Raw genomic sequence first — 19329 nt, 5'->3', positions numbered from 1 at the left:
ACAGTACCTTTCAAACCCATTACCATCTAGAGGGACAAGAGCAGCAGGTACTTGGGGACCCCAGCACCTGGAGGCTTCCTTCCAAGTCACTCACCACCCCGACTTAGAAATATGTCGCTGTTCCTTCACTGTTGCTGGGTCAAAATCCTGGAACTCCCTCCCTAACAGCACAGTGGGTGTGTCTACACCTCAAGAACTGCAGCGGTCCAAGAAGGCAACTCGCCACCAACTTCTGAAGGGCAATTAGGTATTTACAATAAATGCTGGCCTAACCGGCGACCCCGCATCCCATAAATGAATTTTTAGAAACCATGATATGTGTTTCTGCTTATTGACAGTGTAGGCATCATAAATGAATACCAATATAAAATATTTCTCAAAACGTTGCTTGTTCATTCTGTTTCACACTAAACCTATTCACTCCATGAACAAGATTATACATTTTGGATCACATGATATGGAGCTTTGCTTGCGATAACTGCTTTGCTATGTTCACAAATGCAGTATTGGTCGAGTGTGTGGCGAATATCCAAACCATAACCGCATGCTCAAAATTGAATTGTGGTCAACTTCTCAGTGAAAGTTGCTTTATTTGATCCTCTAAGTTTCTGATAACTATCGTATTGACTTTATTTTCATCCATTTGATAAGTGGTTATTTAAGTGTCCTTTTTATGTTACTGTTCACATTGTAGCTGAATATCCTGATGATCCAAGTGCTGGTGTTCCTGTGACCTCGGAAGAGTTAGAAGCTCTCCTCTATAAACCTCAAGAGGGAGAGTGGGGTGAAAGATCACGTGATGAAGAATGTGAACGTATTATAAGGGGCATTGATGACCTTCTGATACAAGGTGGGTTCACTAACTGCATTTGTTTTCTGGGCTAACAACTATTTGATACTTGATGCAGTGGCTTATGCCAGCGTGATACTGCTATTCTTCACTGCTACTGAAAGTAACCTGAGCGGGATGTGCTATTTTATTAACAGATATAGCGGCACCCTTTAATGCTCCTGTGGATCTTCGGACATATCCTGTATATTGTATGGTGGTTTCCTACTTTACAGACCTCAGCACCATCAGAATGCGGCTGGTCAATAGATTTTACAGGTATGCGTGTTTTGTAAATAATACAATGTTTTTTTTACAATGGTTGAATATTTAAAGCTTGCATGTAACTAATAATATGGTTGTTCATTGTAAATATAAGTATGTTTCAAGAAGGTTTTCGGGGATGAAAATTTAAATAGGGGCGTGTATTTAAAAAGTAACAATTATATACATCTTCATAACCAGTTTTTAGAAATCAGTATATGCAATATGTTGACATTTCTTGCATTTATTTGTGAAAAAAATTAAAGCACGGATTTATGTTCTTATTGGTTAATGTTACCCCCCCCCCCCCCCCCCCCCACACAAATTAAAACAATTGATATTAGATTAATGAATATTGCCTTCTCTTTTGCTGGTGAGTAAAAGATCATTAAACAAAAGCAATGAATAACAGTTATTAATACTGATGCAAAGGTCTCCTGCAACAATATTAGAGACCAGTTTGCCATATTTGCTATGGCCAGAAGCCAGACTGTTGATTCTACTGGGTATTGTTTACTATAATCTTGTAGTATCTGGTATTGCTCGCTGCCCTGACATGATGGGAAAATCCCTCGGGTTTCTCTGCCTGATTGGTATCTAGTGTGGATACCAGATAAGGGCAAAATTTGGTTCTGTAGTGATTTTGCCCCCAACCATGAAAATGCTGCGATCACTTTTTTCAAAAATGTTTTTTGAGTACTCATTTTATATCCAACAATTTATAAATTACAAAACCGCTCAAAAAATACCACACCTATATTCACAAGCAGGTATCTGCACTGCAACACCACATCTGTGGCTGTGACACCCCCACCCATTTAGGAGGGATGGAGGGGTTCACAGCCACAGTTGTAGTGTTGTAGTTACATATTTTACATTCCCCAATATGGCCAAAACATGTATTTACAAGCTTCTATTTGCAGTTTAGTTTGGGCCTTACCATGTCCTTGGACCAGTCCCCTACTGCTTTGTCCCTCCTGCTTGACACTTGAGTGCCTTTGCCCTTTTTCCTCTCTGTCCTGTGCCCCCCGCTGCTGGTTTCTGGCTGTGAACAGGTCTTGAAACAAGTTGCTGAATGTGGAAGCCGCCTTCCGACCCATGGATAGCAAATTTTATTTTCTTAAGCCTGCGAAATTAAGCCAGGTCTTCCAGCCAGTCTGCAGCCTTGGGTGGTGCTGCCAATTGCCAGCTGAGTGGGAGACCCTGGCAGGCGATCAGGGAGGCAAAGGCTAGGGAGTCCGACCCCCCTCCCCATGCAGAGTTCTGACAGATCTGATACTCCAAAGCTCGCAACTTTTGGGCATGACTCCACCCTCACTCCAAGAACACTAGACATGGCCTCAAAGAAGGTTGTCCAGCACCCGACAAGTCTGGGGCACGTCCAGAACATGTAGGTGTGGTTGGCCGGGCCTCCGTGGCATCATTCACATTTGTCCTCCACCTCAAATGATCTGTTTAAGCTGTACGCAGAAAAATACTTTTCCCTGTACCTTGGCACAAGTGACAATAAGCAAATTGAAATCCAAAGAACCCACTCATTCGCGTTCTGGTTCGGTGCATTCTGTACACCATCTTTAGCTACATTAGGCTCAGCCCTGCGCAAGTGGAGGTGAAGTTCGCCCTGTGCAGTGCTTCTAGTTCCTCCTCTCATTTTTTCCTTGTCTCGTCCGGGGGGTGGGGGGGTTGGAAGGGAGTGTGACAACTCCAACAGTCGCCAGCACATGTCTGCACAGTTTCCCTTCCCTAGGTCACCCACGTCCAGCAATTCTTCTGCTAACAAGTGTTCTGGTAGCTGGGGGTACGTCACTGTTTCTTTGCGGAGGAATTTTTGGTCTGCATATATCTCGTGTTGTTTCGTTTTAGTAACTGGAAAATCTCCATGAGTTTCCCCAGGGCTGCTAGTCTATTGTCCGTGTACCTGTCCCCAGCCATCAAGAGTTCCTCATCCTGCCTCAACCTTTGAAGGTGACGTCCATTATTGTTGGAAGTGAACCTGCGGTTATTGCAGATGGGGGCCATGGTGACATTTTGGTTAGGCCAAAGTGTTCCCCCATTTGGTGCTGCGTCCTGGACATGGCTCATGGCTGCTCTCTGCATATTTGGCCTGGGGGGGGGGGGGGGGGGGGGGGGGGGGTGCTGTGGCTAGGGCTCGGGGGATGTCCCTCTGCAGGAACTCCCTTCCATCTTCACCCACTCTGCTCCCGGTCCCTTAACCCACTCCCTACTCTCTCTCTCTCTGGTGGCCACCCAGTGGTAGAACTGTAGGTTCTGAAGGGCCAGGCCTCCCACATTTCTTCTCTTTTATAGGACCTTCTTTTGGATTCTCACTCTTTTCTCTCCCCACACAAACACCATGATTAGTTTGTCGACTGTGTTGAAAACGGCCTTGGGTGGTCTAGATCAGGAGGGGAGGAGGAACCTGGGGGTCACGTTCATTTTGATTGTCTATATTCTCCCCGCGAGGGAGTGTGGGAGAGGGCCCCACCTCTGTAGGTCCTTTAAGACTTCCTCCACCGAACCCGTCATGTTCTGTTTCTGGATCCGTGTCCAGTCATGGGCTATTTGGATCCCCAGGTCGTGGAATTTGGTCTGGGCTTGCTTAAATGGCAGTACCCTTGGTTCTGTCCATTCCCCCCCATGTTCACAGGGAAGATCTCGCTCTTGCTCAGGTTAAGCTTGTAAGTTGAGAAGATGCCGATCTCCTTCATGAGTTACATTATCCATTCCATGTTGGTCCGGGGGTTTGAGATGTAGAGGAGCGGGTAATCCTGGTGGAGTGAAACTCCATGCTCTCTGTCCCTAGTTTTGGATACCTCCCCACACCTTTGCCGTTCTGATGACTATCGCTGGTGGCTTGATTGCCAGAGCAAACAGCAGTAGGAATGGCGAACATCCCTTCCTCTGTGCAGCCTGAAGTCCCTGGCCCAAACCAAACCGTTCCAGTCCCTCCATGAGGTACTTCCATTCAACTCTGTTGAAGGACTTTACTGTGTCCAGGGAGATTATCACTTCTGATGTTAGTCGGATGGGATCATTATCACATTCAGCAGATGTTCGATGTTGGCTACCTTGACAAAGCCCATGTGGTCCTCCGCAACTACTGCTGGCATGCAGCTCTCCAGCCGCCTCGCCAGGACCTTTGCCAGAATATTTGCGTCAATGTTAAGTAGTGAGATGGGACTGTAGGATACGCACTCCGTAAGGTCTTTGTCCTTTTTGGGTATCAGCGATATTGATGCCTGTGCCACTGTTGTGGCAGGGTGTCTCTCAGTTGCGAGTCTTCGAACATCTGCAAATGTGTGGCCAGTGCTGGCACAAATTCTTTATAGAAGTTCACTGGAAATTCATCTGGCCCCACCGCTTTCCCTGCTTGCATGGAGTTGACACTCCATGACGTCCCCCATTTCTAATGGTGCTTCAAGGCGCTGTCTCTTATCTTCCCCCATGACCGACATGCCCAGGTCATCGAGGGCCGGCTTCATCTTCAAGTCCCCCTCCGGTGGCTTGGGTGGGCGGCACGGTAGCAAAGAGGTTAGCACTGTTGCTTCACAGCTCCAGGTTCCCGGGTTTGATTCCTGCTTGAGTCACTGCCTGTGCGGAGTCTGCATATTCTCTCCGTGTCTGCGTGGGTTTCCTCCGGGTGCTCCAGTTTCCTTCCACAAGTCACGAAAGACGTGCTTGTTAGGTGAATTGGACATTTTGAATTCTCCCTTGGTGTACCCGAACAGGCGCTAGAGTGTGGCGGAGTAACTTCATTGCAGTGTTAATGTAAGCCTACTTGTGACAATAATAAAGGTTGTTATTATTATTATGTGTACAGTCCTCGTTCGAAGGTTGCAAAGGCTTTGTTGATCTTTTCAGGCGCTGTGACTAGCCTGCCGCTTCTGTCTTCACCTGAGCTATTTCCCTTGTGCCTGTCTGCTTTCTCATTTGGTGAGCCAGCAGGCAGCTGGCTTTGTCCCTGTGTCCGTAAAAGATCCCACGTGTCTGGCGGAGCTGGTGCATTGCTTTCCCTGTGGAGAGCATGTCAACGTCCACCTGTAGTTTTTTTCCCCCTCTGGCAGTAGTTCCATGGTCGGGGCCGAGGATGTACCCCTGATCTCCTTCCAGTATGGAGTCGACCAGGTGTTGTTTAGCCGCCTCCTCCTTACCATCTTTGCACACCTTGTACGTGATAATTTAATCCCTTATCACCGCCTTCAGTGCCTCCCAAAACGTGGAGGGTGAGGCCTCCCCATTTTGGTTGTTGATAATATACCCGTCCGTAGCTTGTGATATTGGTTTGCAGAATGCCTCATCTGCAAGGAGGGCCATGTCCAGCCTCCATGGGAGGCATTGTAGCCAGCCCGTTTCACCACTCACATCCACATAGTGTGGAGCATGGTCAGAAATTGCAATTGCGAAGTCGTCTGCCGCCACTATCCCTCGAAGCACCACTTTCCCAACTGTGGAAAAGTAAATCCTGGTATATACCCTGTGTACTTGGGAGAAGTACGAGAACTACTTCTCCCCTGGATGTGTGAACCTCCATGGGCCCACTGCCCCTATCTGTTCCATGAAGGCGTTCAATTCCTTTGTCATGTTGGATCTTTTCCCTGACTTGGGGTTGGATCTGTCTGTCCATGAGTCCTGTACGCAGTTAGTCTTGGGAGCATACACATTTACAAGGACCACTGGTGCCCTTTCCAGTACACCTCTAGCCATGGTGTACCGTCCCCCTTGGTCCGTAACCGTCCTCGTCGCTGTAAATGCTGTTATCTTATTGAGCAGTATGGCCACCCCCGCCCGTCCTCGTCCCGTAGCACGATTGGTAAGTCTGTCCCACCCAGCTCTTTTTTATCTGCAGTCGGTCCTTCTCCCTCAGTTGTGTCCTGGAAGAAGACTATGTCGGCTCTCAGACATTTCAGGCGGACGGAGATCTTTTCACTATACCGTTAATTCCCCTGACATTCCAGGTGACTATTCTGATGAGGCTGTGCATTTGTGCCAAATTGTATCTTTCACGCAATGAGAAGAGAATAATAGAGGAGAAGAAGTGGCAATTCTTTGTAATACTCAATATGTATTGCATTTTCTTTGGGGTTGGGGTTGTGTTCATGAAGGTGTGGATAGGGGATGGTTGTGACCATGGAGGGGGAGGGAGACTGAAAAGATAAACTAAATTGCTGTCAAGACTGCAAATGATTTAGTGTGTCTAAACCTGTTTGTTAGCCCAACAACTAAACAACAAACTGGAAGATGTAAATTTGTCTTAAATTGGAATCCCAGTCTTGATTGACATGTAGTATCCCCACAATTAATTCTGTCAGTCTTTGCCAGATTGTCTGGGGAAAGAGGAGAAAAAGTGACTTTACAGATTTCATATTTCAGTGACTCAAAACTTTTTTACCCAGAGGGTGGTGACGGTCTGGAATGCCGGGAGGGTGGTAGAGGCGGGTTGCCTCATCCTTTTAAAAAGTACCTGGATTAGCACGTTGCACATCATAACATTCAAGGCTGTGGGCCAAGTGCTGGCAAATGGGATTAGGTAGGTAGATCAGGTATTTTTCATGTGTTGGTATAGACTCTAGGCGAAAGGGCCTCTTCTGCACTGCATTTTCTGTGATTCTATAAACTGTTCCTCGCAGCTCTGCTGGCAAGTTGTTTTAAAAGTTTATTTGGGGTTTGCTTTTTGCTGGACCAACTTTGGAGTGTTTTTTGACTTTTTATTAATTTGTTACCGACCATCATTTATAATTGACAAATACTGAGCTGTGAATTCCCCAATATGTGGTTACAATTATGATTTCACTTGCCATGTTTAGTTGTGCGATTAGGAAGAAAATTTTGTTCTGTACACGGGGCATGATTCTCCAGTCCCCCAGCTGCATGTTTCTCGGTCTCACAGTTTGCTGCCGGCGGGATTCTATCCTCCCACCGCTTGTCAATGGGAGTTCTCATTGAAACCACTCCATGCTGCTACGAAACCCACAGGCAGGAATGCGCTGTCAGCGGGAAAAGTGAATCCTGATGACTGGGGAATTCCGGCTGTAGTTTATTAGCCGAGAAGAAACAGTGAGACGTTCTGTGATAAAATAATTTAATCCAAATTAATTAATGGTTGCCGCTGATGGAAAATCTCCACTTCACCACATATGTGAAATGTTCAGGGATGGATGGGAGTAACTCTGTGTTGGTATTGTGCATTTTGTAAAGAAGAATTCTGAGCCTGACATTTTTATAATATATATTGGTATCGTGCAAATAAACTACATTGCGGCATGTTTATACCAGGATTTTGAAAATGTCATTTGTATGTCTTGTGCTATAATTTGCAGGAGGATCAGTGCACTTGTGTGGGAGGTGAGGTACATAGAGCACAATGCAAGAACCTTCAACGAACCAGATAGTCCTATTGTTACATCGGCCAGGAGAATCACTGATCTGCTTCTTAAGTTCATTGAGTGAGTAACCTCATTTTCCCCCTCAAAAGAATAAAGTTCAAGAAACTGAATTAAATGATGGAGTAGCTTGCAAACTAGCCCCAGAAAATAATTAATGGAAGTAGCTAGATTGTCATCTTCTGCTTGGGGCAGTCTCTCTGGATCAAAGGATGGCCTGCTTCCACTCTGGTATGACGTTTTCTGAGATGGCTGATCGATCCAATGCACTATCTGCAGGGTATATGTGTGCACACTCGCACAAACTGCAGCTCAACGACTAATGTTGAAGTGGTTTTGGTTTTGGATTGAAGGTGGCTTAGATTGAACAGTTCCCCATTTGTTTTGTAAATCATCTTCACACCTATGGGCAGGTTACTGGAAGTGAGGTGCTGTGCAGGGTTGTAGTGAGGAAGCTGGCAGAGATGGTTGGGTCTATTGCACGTTGTTGTTTGACCTCCGTTTCACTGAAATAGGGTCTGTGGTTGTTCTGGTGAGGATTGTGCCTTGCAAATCTTCATAGAGTAGGCAGAGGATAGTGACAAATTTCTGAGGGCAGCTAGATATGAGGGGGATACGCCATAAACCTTCGTGGTTGACGGTCAATGGCTTTTGTGAAATTGGAAAAGGTAATTTACAGTGTTTTGGTGCTGTTCTTTGCATTTTACTTCCCTAGAGGAAAAAAACCCATCTTCCTGACGTGGTCTGACCTACATGTAACTCCAGATCCACAGCAGTGGGCACGCTCTTAAATGGCCCAGAAAGGCATGCAGTTCAAGGCAATTAGGGATGGGCAATAAATGCTATCTCAGCCAGCAACGCTCACATCCCGTGAATAAATTTTTAAAAATTGCTACACATTGGTCATTTGTGGTGCCTCCTGATGGGCAAAAATTACACTCTGACCCTGCAAAGAGCTCATCAGCCCCTTGGAGGAGACGATTGAGGATAATCCTTGAACTATCTTTCTCTATGGCAGGCAAAAGGGAAACTCTTCTGTCATTTTCATAATCGTACACGTCCCTTTTGAACATGTTCACAATGTTCTCAAGAACTCTGGCATGCAGTCCTCTCCCAGATGAGGAATTTGAGGTTCTGCAGCCGTGTGAGGAGTGTATCTCTGTTGTGTTTCAGAATTTTGGCTGGGCTTCCGTTTGCTCCAGTGGCTTTGTTGTGTTTTAGCTATTATAATTGCTCCACCATTGAATGCTATGTCTTCAGTTGCACAGGCCCCAAGCTCTGGAATTCCCTCCCTACACCGAGACACAGGTAGGTCAGACATGGTACGACTGTGAGGTTCCTTTCCCTCAAGAATATTAGCAAACCAGTAGGCTTTTATGACAATCATTGGCACCTGCTTGACTACATCATTATACACGCAAGGCGATGTCCACTTTACACACACCCTAACAGGCACGGACTGTTGGACAAATCAGTGCCATATCCAATCAACCTGGCCCCCAAATAATGGAAGTAACAGAAGCAATTCCACAAGAAAATTAACACTGAAGACCTCAAGGATTCTACAAAGGCAGCTCTTCTCAAGTCAGCATCTGCCAACCTCTGGCCACCAGTGTGTTCATGGTGCTTGGTCAACCTTAAAGTCCACCATAACAAGCATGTTCAGAGAGATCCAGTTTTCAGGGAGTGTGAGAGTCCCTTTGGAGGCTCATTTAAGATTCAGAGATGTACTCTGAACCTAACAGAAATGAGTGACAATGCCAAGTAATGTGTTAAAATAACAATCTTACTGTATAATGATAATAAGAATGATATGACAATTATAATAATATAAAAAAGGAAGTATTAAAAAGAAAGATCGCTTTACTGAAAGGAGAAAACACTTTACATAGAAGATTCCCGGCTTGGGTCACTGTCTCTGCGGAGTCTGCACATTCTCCCCGTGTCTGCATTGGTTTCCTCTGGATACTCTGGTTTCCTCCCACAAGTCCCGAAAGATGTGCTTGTTTGGTGAAATGGATGTAGTCACTCGAACAGGTGCCAGAGTGTGGCAACTAGGGGATTTTCACAGTAACTTCATTGCAGTGTTAATGTAAGCCTCCTTATGACACTAATCAATGCTATATTATATTAAAAGAAGACCTTTTTTTTAACGGCAAACAATAACCCCAAATTGGTCTGTTCCAGGACAGCTCTCCAAAATGCATAACCCTGACTTAATCTATTCCACAACAGGAAGCTAAATTGGTGCATACATTACCAAGTCTTCTGAGCAACCTTAGAAGGATGGACTCATCAGCCAGTCACTCCAGTGTCCCTTCCTCCACCATCTTCAGTGGTTGACTATTCCACCACAGCTGCAGCCCTGCGACCTGGAAGCAGTGTCACTTTAAGCCAAATTTCTAGCTTGATTCCAGCCTTTGAAACCTGGTTCAGACATTCTCAGAACAAGTCTCAGTCCTTATCAATGCTCCTCGCAAGCACTACAAGGCCATGCAGACTTTTTTTTAAGTTTAGAATACCCAATTATTTCTTTTTCCAATTAAGGGGCAATTTAGCGTGGCCAATTCACCTAACCAGCACATTTTTGGGTTGTGGGAGTGAAACCCACACACACGGGGTGAATGTGAAAACTCCACACGGACAGTGACCCGGGATTCAAACCCAGGTCGTCAGCGCCGTAGTCCTAATGCTAACCACTGTGCCACCTTGCTGCCCTGGCCATGCAGACTTTGCAACTTCCAGGTTGTTTATGCATCTTTTGATGTTGTCTTCCCATCTGCCATCCACGGTTGCACAGTGGTTAGCACTGCTGCCTCACAGAGCCAGGGACCCGGGTTTGATTCCTACCTTGGTGACTGTCAGATATTCTCCTCGCGTCTGCGTGGGTTTCCTCCAGGTACTCCGGTTTCCTCCCACAGTCCAAAGACGTGCAGGTTAAGTGGATTGGACATGCGAAATTGCCCCTGATGGCGAGGGCGAGGTCAGGGGACAGGGCCCAGGCCACAGGTAGGGTGGTCTTTCAAAGAGTCGGTCAGACTCGATGGGCCGAATGGCCTCTTTCTGTTCTGTAGGGATTACTCCATCAATCAAACTTCATCTTCGGTGGTTGCCTGCACGAATTGACCACCCCTTGTAAGCCAACTGCTCGTCCTGGCATGTAGTCAAGAACAGTTCCTCTTTTTAAAACAGTGGGTGGGGGGGGGGGGGGGGGGGGGGGGGGGGCAGGAAATATATTACTTTGTTCTTTTCAGTGCATCTGCAATGTTTGGTCAGAACAGCATCTGTGAGGATGATGTGCAAAAAAAATCCTTTTGTTGGGGGGATAGTTGTAAAGTCAACAGTTAACCACGTTTTTTTTGTTAATGGGACGTGGGTGTCACAGTCTGTGCATCTGTGCCCATCCCTAATTGACCTTGAGGGTAATTACCCATTGCTGTGGGTCTGGAGTCAAATGTAGACCAGACCAGATAAGGACGGGTTCGGTTCCCAGCTTTGATTCCCGGCTTGGGTCACTGTGTGGAGTCTGCATGTTCTCCCCGTGTCTGCGTGGGTTTCCTCCGGATACTCCAGTTTCCTCCCACAAGCCCCGAAAGACGTGATATTGGGTGATTTGGACATTCTGCATTCTCCCAATGTCCCCGAACAGGCGCCAGAATGTGGTGACTGGGGGCTTTTCACAGTAGCTTAATTGCAGTTTTAAGCCTATTTGGGACAGCAGGTTTCCTTCCCTGAAGGACATTAGTGAACCAGATGGATTTTTGCAACAATCAACAATGGTTTCATGGTCATCATTCAACTGTTAATTCCAGATTTTTATTGAATTCAAATTTCACCATCTGCAGTAGTGGGATTTGAACCCAGGTCCCCAGTGCATTATTCTGGATCTGATTAAGGAGTCCAGCGAAAATACCAGTAAACCACCGCCTCCCCACGAAGGTACTTGTGGTGATCGTAGATTTGACTAGATGCAATACAACTGAGCAAACACTAGAGGGAGCACGGGAGAGCTATAAATACACTGGGACAGGAAGTGAGGACACACTTCACGGAAGGCAGGACTCGTAGCAGGACACAGACACACAAGCAGGCAGCATTTGAGGTAGCCGTAAGTTAAGCTCTGAAGAGAGAACGAATTCACAATAAAGTATCTTCTCCACATTTGAGACTACGAGCTTTATTAAGACACGAGGAACAACACATGGTACCAGGACTGGCCTCAGACGCTTACTACAGGACAACTCAGCTGCAGATACAGAAAGAACAAAATGCCATGGAAATCTCTCACTGGACATTCGACTTGGGAAGACATCGCTGATTGGAGTGATTGGAGGATGTGGCATGGATACCCACCTCCGCTGGACACGATTGGCAATGTAAGAAATGTCTGGAAAAGGTTTAAACAAATGTTCGATATTTATATCATAGCTAATGATGTAGCAGCAGCCCCAGACGAACTTAAAATAGCAATGCTCATCGCAGGGCATGAAGCTAGGAAAGTATATAATGGATTTAAATACTCAAAAGATGAAGACCGCAACAGCTTACAAACAATACTAAACAAATTTGAAGAGTACTGTAAGAAATTTGAACAGCAAGGCATGCTCAGAGACCAAACTACACAGAGACTGAGTGATGCAAAACTTAAAAATTCACTAAAAGAACAACAAATCACAAGTGAAAAGTACAGATCAAAAAGAAGGAGTAACATGAATTTTTCACAAAGCCAAAACGCTGAAATCCAGTCCAGATCGAAAAGAAAAGGTAACTTACAACTTTCAGAAAGAATAAACGCTGAAATAAGCGATAAAATGGCGTCCGACCACATTTTGCAGTCTCGGGCAAACAAAGAACTACAAACAGCGTCTGCGCAGGAACCGGAAGCCGCGCATGCGCAGTTCCAACCATCCGTTTATCGTTCTGCGCATGCGCCAGTCGCACATGCGCAGTGTAAAAAAGTTTGCGTTGTCGATCGTTATGCGCATGCGCAAGACGCGCATGCGCAATGGACACAAAACCGCACAGTGAAGGAAGGCCGATTTGCGCATGCGCAATTCATTCCTACGTATGACGTCACGAGCGTCATGACGTCTGAGCATCCGGACCACGCCTACTTAAAAGGGAAATGCCCGAAAATTGAAAACAAGATACTTAAAGTGGTAAAACCATATTTTCTTGCCTCAGAACACAGAAAAACGCCTGAACTTAAACCAGCAGTTAAAAACAACTCGCACAACACCCTGAAAAAAGCAGTCTGCACCACCCAAAGTGAAAAGAACAAAAAGAATTCCGAAACAACAAAAGATGATTTGTTTTTTGAAGATTACTACTCAGACATGGCTGAGTTAGTTGGATATGCTGATCACAGCATCAGCGACACGGTCGCAAAGTTCAACACGAATCAACTCGTGGTAGATGAATCCAACCAAGATGATTTGGTTTTCAAAGAATACTACTCAGACATGGCTGATTTATTCGGATATGCTAATAATCGCATCAGCGACACGGTCGCAAAGTTCAACACGAATCAACTCGTGGTAGAAGAATCCAACCAAGATGATTTGGTTTTCAAAGAATACTACTCAGACATGGCTGAGTTATTTGGATATGCTGATCACAGCATCAGCGACACGGTCGCAAAGCTCAACACGAATCTACTCACGGTAGATGAATCCAACACCATGATGCCATGGCAGATCGTCGATACATTGGATGACAGCAATACCCAAGACGAAGACGATGCCACACACAGAGCACAGAAAGACTCCACAGAGCGAGCGATGACGGGCTCCACAGTGCGACTGATGAAAGACTCCAAAAGGGAAGTAAGCAAACACCCCTGGCGAACACCATGCATGAACCAGACCATGAAGGTCAACCCGCCGTATCTGAGCAACCGCAAGCAGAATATGAAAGTCTACCAAGCTCACATGAACAAGAAGAAGACAATGTACATCTACCCACTGCATGCGAAAACAGTGACAAGGTGATCACACTCGACGTACAGGATCACAGCGAGACTGACAGTTCTCAGCTTGTCTGTACAGAAGCACAGAGTCGGGCCACCCAAGAATCCAGAGAGACAACGCCAACAGAAACCATGCAGATTTTGACTCCAGAAGAGGAGCGCCAAGAATCCAGAGAGACCGCGCCAAATGAAATCGAGAAGAATTTGACTCCAGAAGAGGAGCATCAAGAAAGCAAAGATGAGGAATCAAATCCTCCACAAATGACTGATGTCACCAGCATCGATGTAACATCAGATCATTCTCACCATTCTCTTTTTTTAAAATAATTTTTATTGAAATTTTTTGATACAAACATTTACCCCTATTACATTTTAAATTATAACACCACAAGTCCCCCCTGGAAAAACCTCCCCACGCCCTCCCCCGCGCGCACCCCCCCACCCCCTCCGCGCTATCAGTCTAGCAACCAAACCGTTTTTCCCTTTCTGCCGATGGCCTCGGGCAGTCCTTGCCCGCGACCCCCCCGCTGACGTGCTCCCTTCGTTGCTATCCCCCCCCCCCCCCCTTTTCTCCCCGGGTTGCTGTTGTTTCGGCCTCCGGTTCGTATCTCTGATCCAGAAAGTCAAGGAAGGGCTGCCACCGCCGGAAGAACCCCTGTACCGACCCTCTCAGGGCGAATTTGATTCTTTCCAATTGGATGAAGCTTGCCATGTCGTTTAACCAGGTGTTAACGCTTGGTGGCCTTGTGTCCCTCCACTGAATCAAGATCCTTCTCCGAGCTACCAAGGACGCAAAGGCCAATATTCCGGCCTCCCTTGCCTCCTGTACTCCTGGCTCCACCCCAACCCCAAAAATCGCTAGCCCCCACCCTGGTTTGACCCTGGTTCCCACCACTCTCGATACCGTCCCCGCCACCCCCTCCCAGAACTCTTCCAGTGCCGGACACATCCAGAACATATGTACATGGTTCGCAGGGCTTCCCGAACACCTAACACACCTGTCCTCCCCCCCGAAGAACCGACTCATCCTAGTCCCCGTCATATGGGCTCTGTGCAGCACCTTAAATTGGATGAGGCCCAACCTTGCGCACGACGACGACGAATTGACCCTCTCTAGGGCATCCGCCCATGTCCCATCTTCTATCTGCTCTCCCAGCTCCGCTTCCCACTTGTCTTTCAGCTCCTCTATCGGTACCTCCTCCACCTCCTGCATTATTTTGTAGATGTCCGAGACCTTCCCTTCTCCGACCCAGGCCCCTGACAGCACCCTATCACTCGCCCCTCCATCGGGAAGCAAGGGGAATCCTTCCACCTGTCGTCTGGCAAATGCCTTCACCTGCAGGTATCTAAACGTGTTCCCCGGGGGGAGCTCAAATTTCTCCTCCAGCTCTCCCAGGCTTGCAAACCTCCCCTCTATGAACATGTCCCTCAGTTGCCTGATGCCCGCCCTGTGCCAGCTCTGGAATCCCCCGCCAGTGTTCCCCGGGACAAATCTGTGGTTCCCTCTCAGTGGCGCCGCCATCAGACCCCCCACTTCCCCCCTGTGTCGCCTCCACTGCCCCCAGATTTTAAGGGTGGCCGCCACTACCGGACTCGTGGTATACCTTGTGGGGGGGAGCGGCCATGGTGCCGTTACTAGCGCCCCCAGGCTTGTATTGCCGCAGGACGCCCTCTCCATACGTTTCCAAGCTGCCCCCTCCCCCTCCATCACCCACTTGCGCACCATCGATGCGTTCGCCGCCCAGTAGTATCCGGAAAGATTGGGTAGCGCTAATCCTCCACTGTCCCTACTCCGTTCCAAGAAAATCCTTCTCACTCTAGGGGTGCCATGCGCCCACACATAGCCCATAATGCTGCTAGTTACCTTCTTGAAGAAGGCCCTGGGGAGGAAGATGGGCAAGCACTGGAACAGAAACAAGAACCTCGGGAGGACCGTCATTTTGACTGACTGCACCCTCCCTGCTAGCGACAGCGGTACCATGTCCTACCTCTTGAACTCCTCCTCCATCTGCTCCACCAGCCTTGAAAAGTTCAGCTTGTGGAGGGTCCCCCAGTTCCTTGCCACCTGCACCCCCAAGTACCTGAAGCTCTTTACTGCTCTCCTAAAGGGGAGCCGCCCAATTCCCTCCCCCTGATCTCCCGGGTGTATCACAAAGACCTCACTTTCACCCACATTTAATTTATATCCCGAAAAGTCCCCAAACTCCGCTAGTATTTCCATTACCTCCGGCATTCCCCCTTCCGGATCCGCCACATACAACAACAAATCATCCGCATAGAGTGATACCCGATGCTCCTCCCCTCCCCTTGTCAGTCCTCTCCAACCCCCTGAACCCCTCAGTGCCATCGCCAACGGTTCGATTGCTAATGCAAATAGTAAGGGGGATAGGGGGCATCCCTGCCTGGTACCTCGATGGAGCCCAAAATACTCCGACCTCCTCCCGTTTGTAACCACACTCGCCATCGGGGCCGAATACAGCAGCTTCACCCACTTGATAAATCCCTCCCCAAACCCAAACCGTTCCAGCGTCTCCCACAGGTATTCCCACTCCACCCTATCGAATGCCTTCTCCGCATCCAGTGCTACCACTATCTCAGCCTCCCCCTCCACTGCTGGCATCATAATTACATTCAACAGCCTCCGGACATTTGTATTAAGTTGTCGTCCCTTTACGAAACCCGTCTGGTCCTCATGGATTACCCCTGGCACACAATCCTCTATTCTGGTTGCCAGGACCTTTGCCAACAGTTTGGCATCTACATTCAAGAGGGAGATAGGCCTATAGGACCCGCACTGTACAGGGTCTTTGTCCCGCTTCAGGATCAAGGAGATCAGGGCCTGTGACATTGTCGGGGGCAGAGCCCCCCCCTCTCGCGCCTCATTGAAGGCTCGCACCAGCACTGGACCCACCAAGTCCACATACTTCTTATAAAATTCCACCGGGAACCCATCCGGCCCCGGCGCCTTCCCCGCCTGCATCTGGCCTATCCCTTTAACTAGTTCCTGCAGCTCTATCGGCGCCCCCAGCCCCTCCACCCGTTCCTCCTGGACCTTTGGGAACCTCAATCTATCGAGGAAGTTCTCCATTCCCCCCCTCCTCCTGGGCGGCTCAGACCGGTACAATTCCCTGTAGAAATCCCTGAAGACCCCGTTCACCTCTTGCCCCTTCTGCACTACGTTCCCTCCCTTCTCTCTCACTCCCCCAATCTCTCTGGCTGCATCTCGCTTGCGCAGCTGGTGTGCTAGCATCCTGCTCGCCTTTTCCCCGTACTCATAGACCGCACCCTGTGCCCTTCTCCATTGCGTCTCCGCCTTCCTAGTGGTCAGTAGGTCAAACTGGGCCTGTAAACTGCGCCGCTCCCTCAACAGCCCCTCCTCTGGTGTCTCCGCATATCTCCTGTCCACTTCTATAAGTTCCCCCACCAGTCTCTCCCTCTCCTGCCTCTCCTTCCTTTCTCTGTGTGCCCTTATGGAGATCAGCTCTCCTCTGATCACTGCTTTCAGGGCCTCCCATACTACCCCCACCTTCACCTCGCCCGTGTCGTTCGTGCCCAGATATCTCTCAATGCCCTTCCGGACCCTTCCGCACACCTCATCGTCCGCCAGCAGCCCCACATCCAGGCGCCACAGCGGGCGCTGGTCCCGTGCTTCCCCCAGTTCTACCTCTACCCAGTGTGGTGCATGGTCCGAAATCGCAATGGCCGAGTACTCCGTGTCCTGCACTCTCGAAATCAGCCCCCTGCTCAGTACAAAAAAGTCTATTCTGGAGTACACCCTGTGGACGTGGGAGAAAAAAGAATACGCCCTCGCCCTTGGCCTGCCAAATCTCCAAGGGTCTACCCCCCCCATCTGCTCCATGAACCCCCTTAGCACCTCCGCCGCTGCCGGCCTCCTATTCGTCCTGGAACTCGATCTGTCCAGCCCAGGGTCGAGCACTGTGTTGAAGTCCCCCCCATGATCAGGCCTCCTGCCTCCAGACCCGGAATGAGGCCCAACAGGCGCCTCATAAAACCCGCGTCATCCCAATTCGGGGCATATACATTTACCAGCACCACATTCTCTCCCTGCAGCCTACCCTTCACCATCACGTACCTACCCTCCTTATCTGCTACCACCTGCGCCGCCACGAACGACACCCTCTTTCCCACCAAAATCGCCACCCCCCGGTTCTTTGCGTCCAAGCCTGAGTGGAACACCTGTCCCACCCACCCCCTTCTCAGGCGCACCTGGTCTACTACTCTCAAGTGAGTCTCCTGCAACATTGCCACATCCGCCTGCAGTCCCTTTAGGTGTGAAAAAACCCTTGATCTCTTGACCGGTCCGTTCAGCCCCCTCACATTCCAAGTAATCAACCGGGTCGCGGAGCGACCCGTCCCTTTCCCCTGTCTATTAGCCATGTTCTGTCCCCTGTTCGCCCCGGGTCGACCCTCCCCTTCTGACCCGTTCCCCATGGCGATGGCCCCCCCCCCCCCCCCTCTCTCCTCCCGTTCTTCCCTTCCCGTCCTCAGCCTTTCCAGCAGCAACCCGGTATCCCCCCCTAACCCCCCTTTCCCCCCCCCCCCCCCCCCCCCCCCCCCCCCCCACCCCCGGCTAGGACCCCTCCTAGCCGCAGTGTATCCACCATCGTACTCCCGAGAGTCAGCTGGTTTTCGCTCACCCGGCTGCCCCTGCCCCCCTCCGACTCCTCCCGATGTGGGGGGGGGAGGGGCCTCCCCCCCCCTTGCCATCCCTCTCTGACTCCGCTTCAGCGCGGGAAAAGCCGCCATTGCTGGCCACACCCCACTCTTCTCTCCTCCCCCTTCCTCCGTCCCGCGCACGGGAAACAGGGGAGAGCCCGCGCTTTCGCCCGGCCACACCCTACCCCGCCATCTTCAATTCCACCCCCGTCCCCATCCACACCGATAACAAAGCCCCCTTAAAACGAGAGGAAGAAAAAAGAGAAAAAGAAAACGCGCATAACCCACTTGCTCCCCCCCCGTCCCGCCTCCCCAACTTAACAATATAACGATATAAATAACCAATCGCAAATAAATACATAAATACATAACTATGCCTGCATAACTAAATAACTACCCAATAATAACGTACTTAACCAACAGTAACCATAACCCTTAAAGAACAGATCAAAAAACAGTAAAAAAGCCCCCCCTACAACAACAATAATTAAGGGAAGTTGGCAACGGGAAGAGACACACAAAAAGGAACAAAGAAACCCCCCATAACACAAGTTTCAAAGAAACCAAACGATCCATCAACTTTAACCAAGTTCCGACCTGGCCTAAGAAAGACATGGGCCACTTGATCAGTCAAGGGTACTCGGGCGGCCTCGACCGCCGGCGTTCCCAAGTTCCAGTTCAGGTCCAGCTTTTCCTCCCGAACAAAAGTCCATGCCTCCTCTGGGGTCTCAAAGTAATGGTGCTGGTCCTTGTAGGTGACCCACAAGCGCGCTGGCTGCAGCATTCCAAACTTGATCCTTTTTGCGTGCAGCACCGCCTTCGTTCGGTTAAACCGGGCCCGCCGCTTTGCCACCTCCGCACTCCAGTCCTGATATATCCGCACCGTCGAATTCTCCCATTTGCTGCTTTTCTCCCTCTTGGCCCACCTCAGCACTTTCTCCCGATCGCAGAGCCGCTGGAACCGCACCAGCACCGCCCTCGGGGGCTCGTTTGCCCTAGGCCGCCTAGCCATGACCCGATATGCTTCTTCCAGCTCCAGGGGCGATGGACCGGCCCCCTCTCCCATCAGGGAGCTCAACATCTCCGCTACATATTTCGGGAGATCAGGCCCCTCCAGGCCTTCTGCTAGGCCCAGGATCCTCAAGTTCTTCCGCCTCATTCGCGTGTCCAGCTCCTCAAAGCGGCTCTGCCATTTCAGGTGGAGTGCCTCG

The 19329-nt window shown here is 49.1% G+C and overlaps 1 protein-coding gene across 3 annotated transcripts in view; it reads left to right on the top strand.

Moving 5' to 3' along the window:
* The window catches only part of LOC119968780 (bromodomain and WD repeat-containing protein 1-like), a 232603-nt gene that overhangs the window by 171826 nt on the left and 41448 nt on the right, over positions 1-19329 (top strand). For all 3 annotated transcript variants that reach the window (XM_038801511.1, XM_038801510.1, XM_038801509.1), the window contains exons 30-32: positions 695-850; positions 988-1108; positions 7411-7536. In XM_038801511.1, the coding sequence (XP_038657439.1) occupies positions 695-850; positions 988-1108; positions 7411-7536 (403 nt within the window). The remainder of the gene's footprint in view (positions 1-694; positions 851-987; positions 1109-7410; positions 7537-19329) is intronic.

Source organism: Scyliorhinus canicula, chromosome 7, assembly GCF_902713615.1.
Source record: "Scyliorhinus canicula chromosome 7, sScyCan1.1, whole genome shotgun sequence".
Lineage (NCBI taxonomy): Eukaryota > Metazoa > Chordata > Chondrichthyes > Carcharhiniformes > Scyliorhinidae > Scyliorhinus > Scyliorhinus canicula.
Note: the sequence above shows the minus strand (reverse complement) of the source record. Positions and strands in the feature narration are given on the sequence as shown.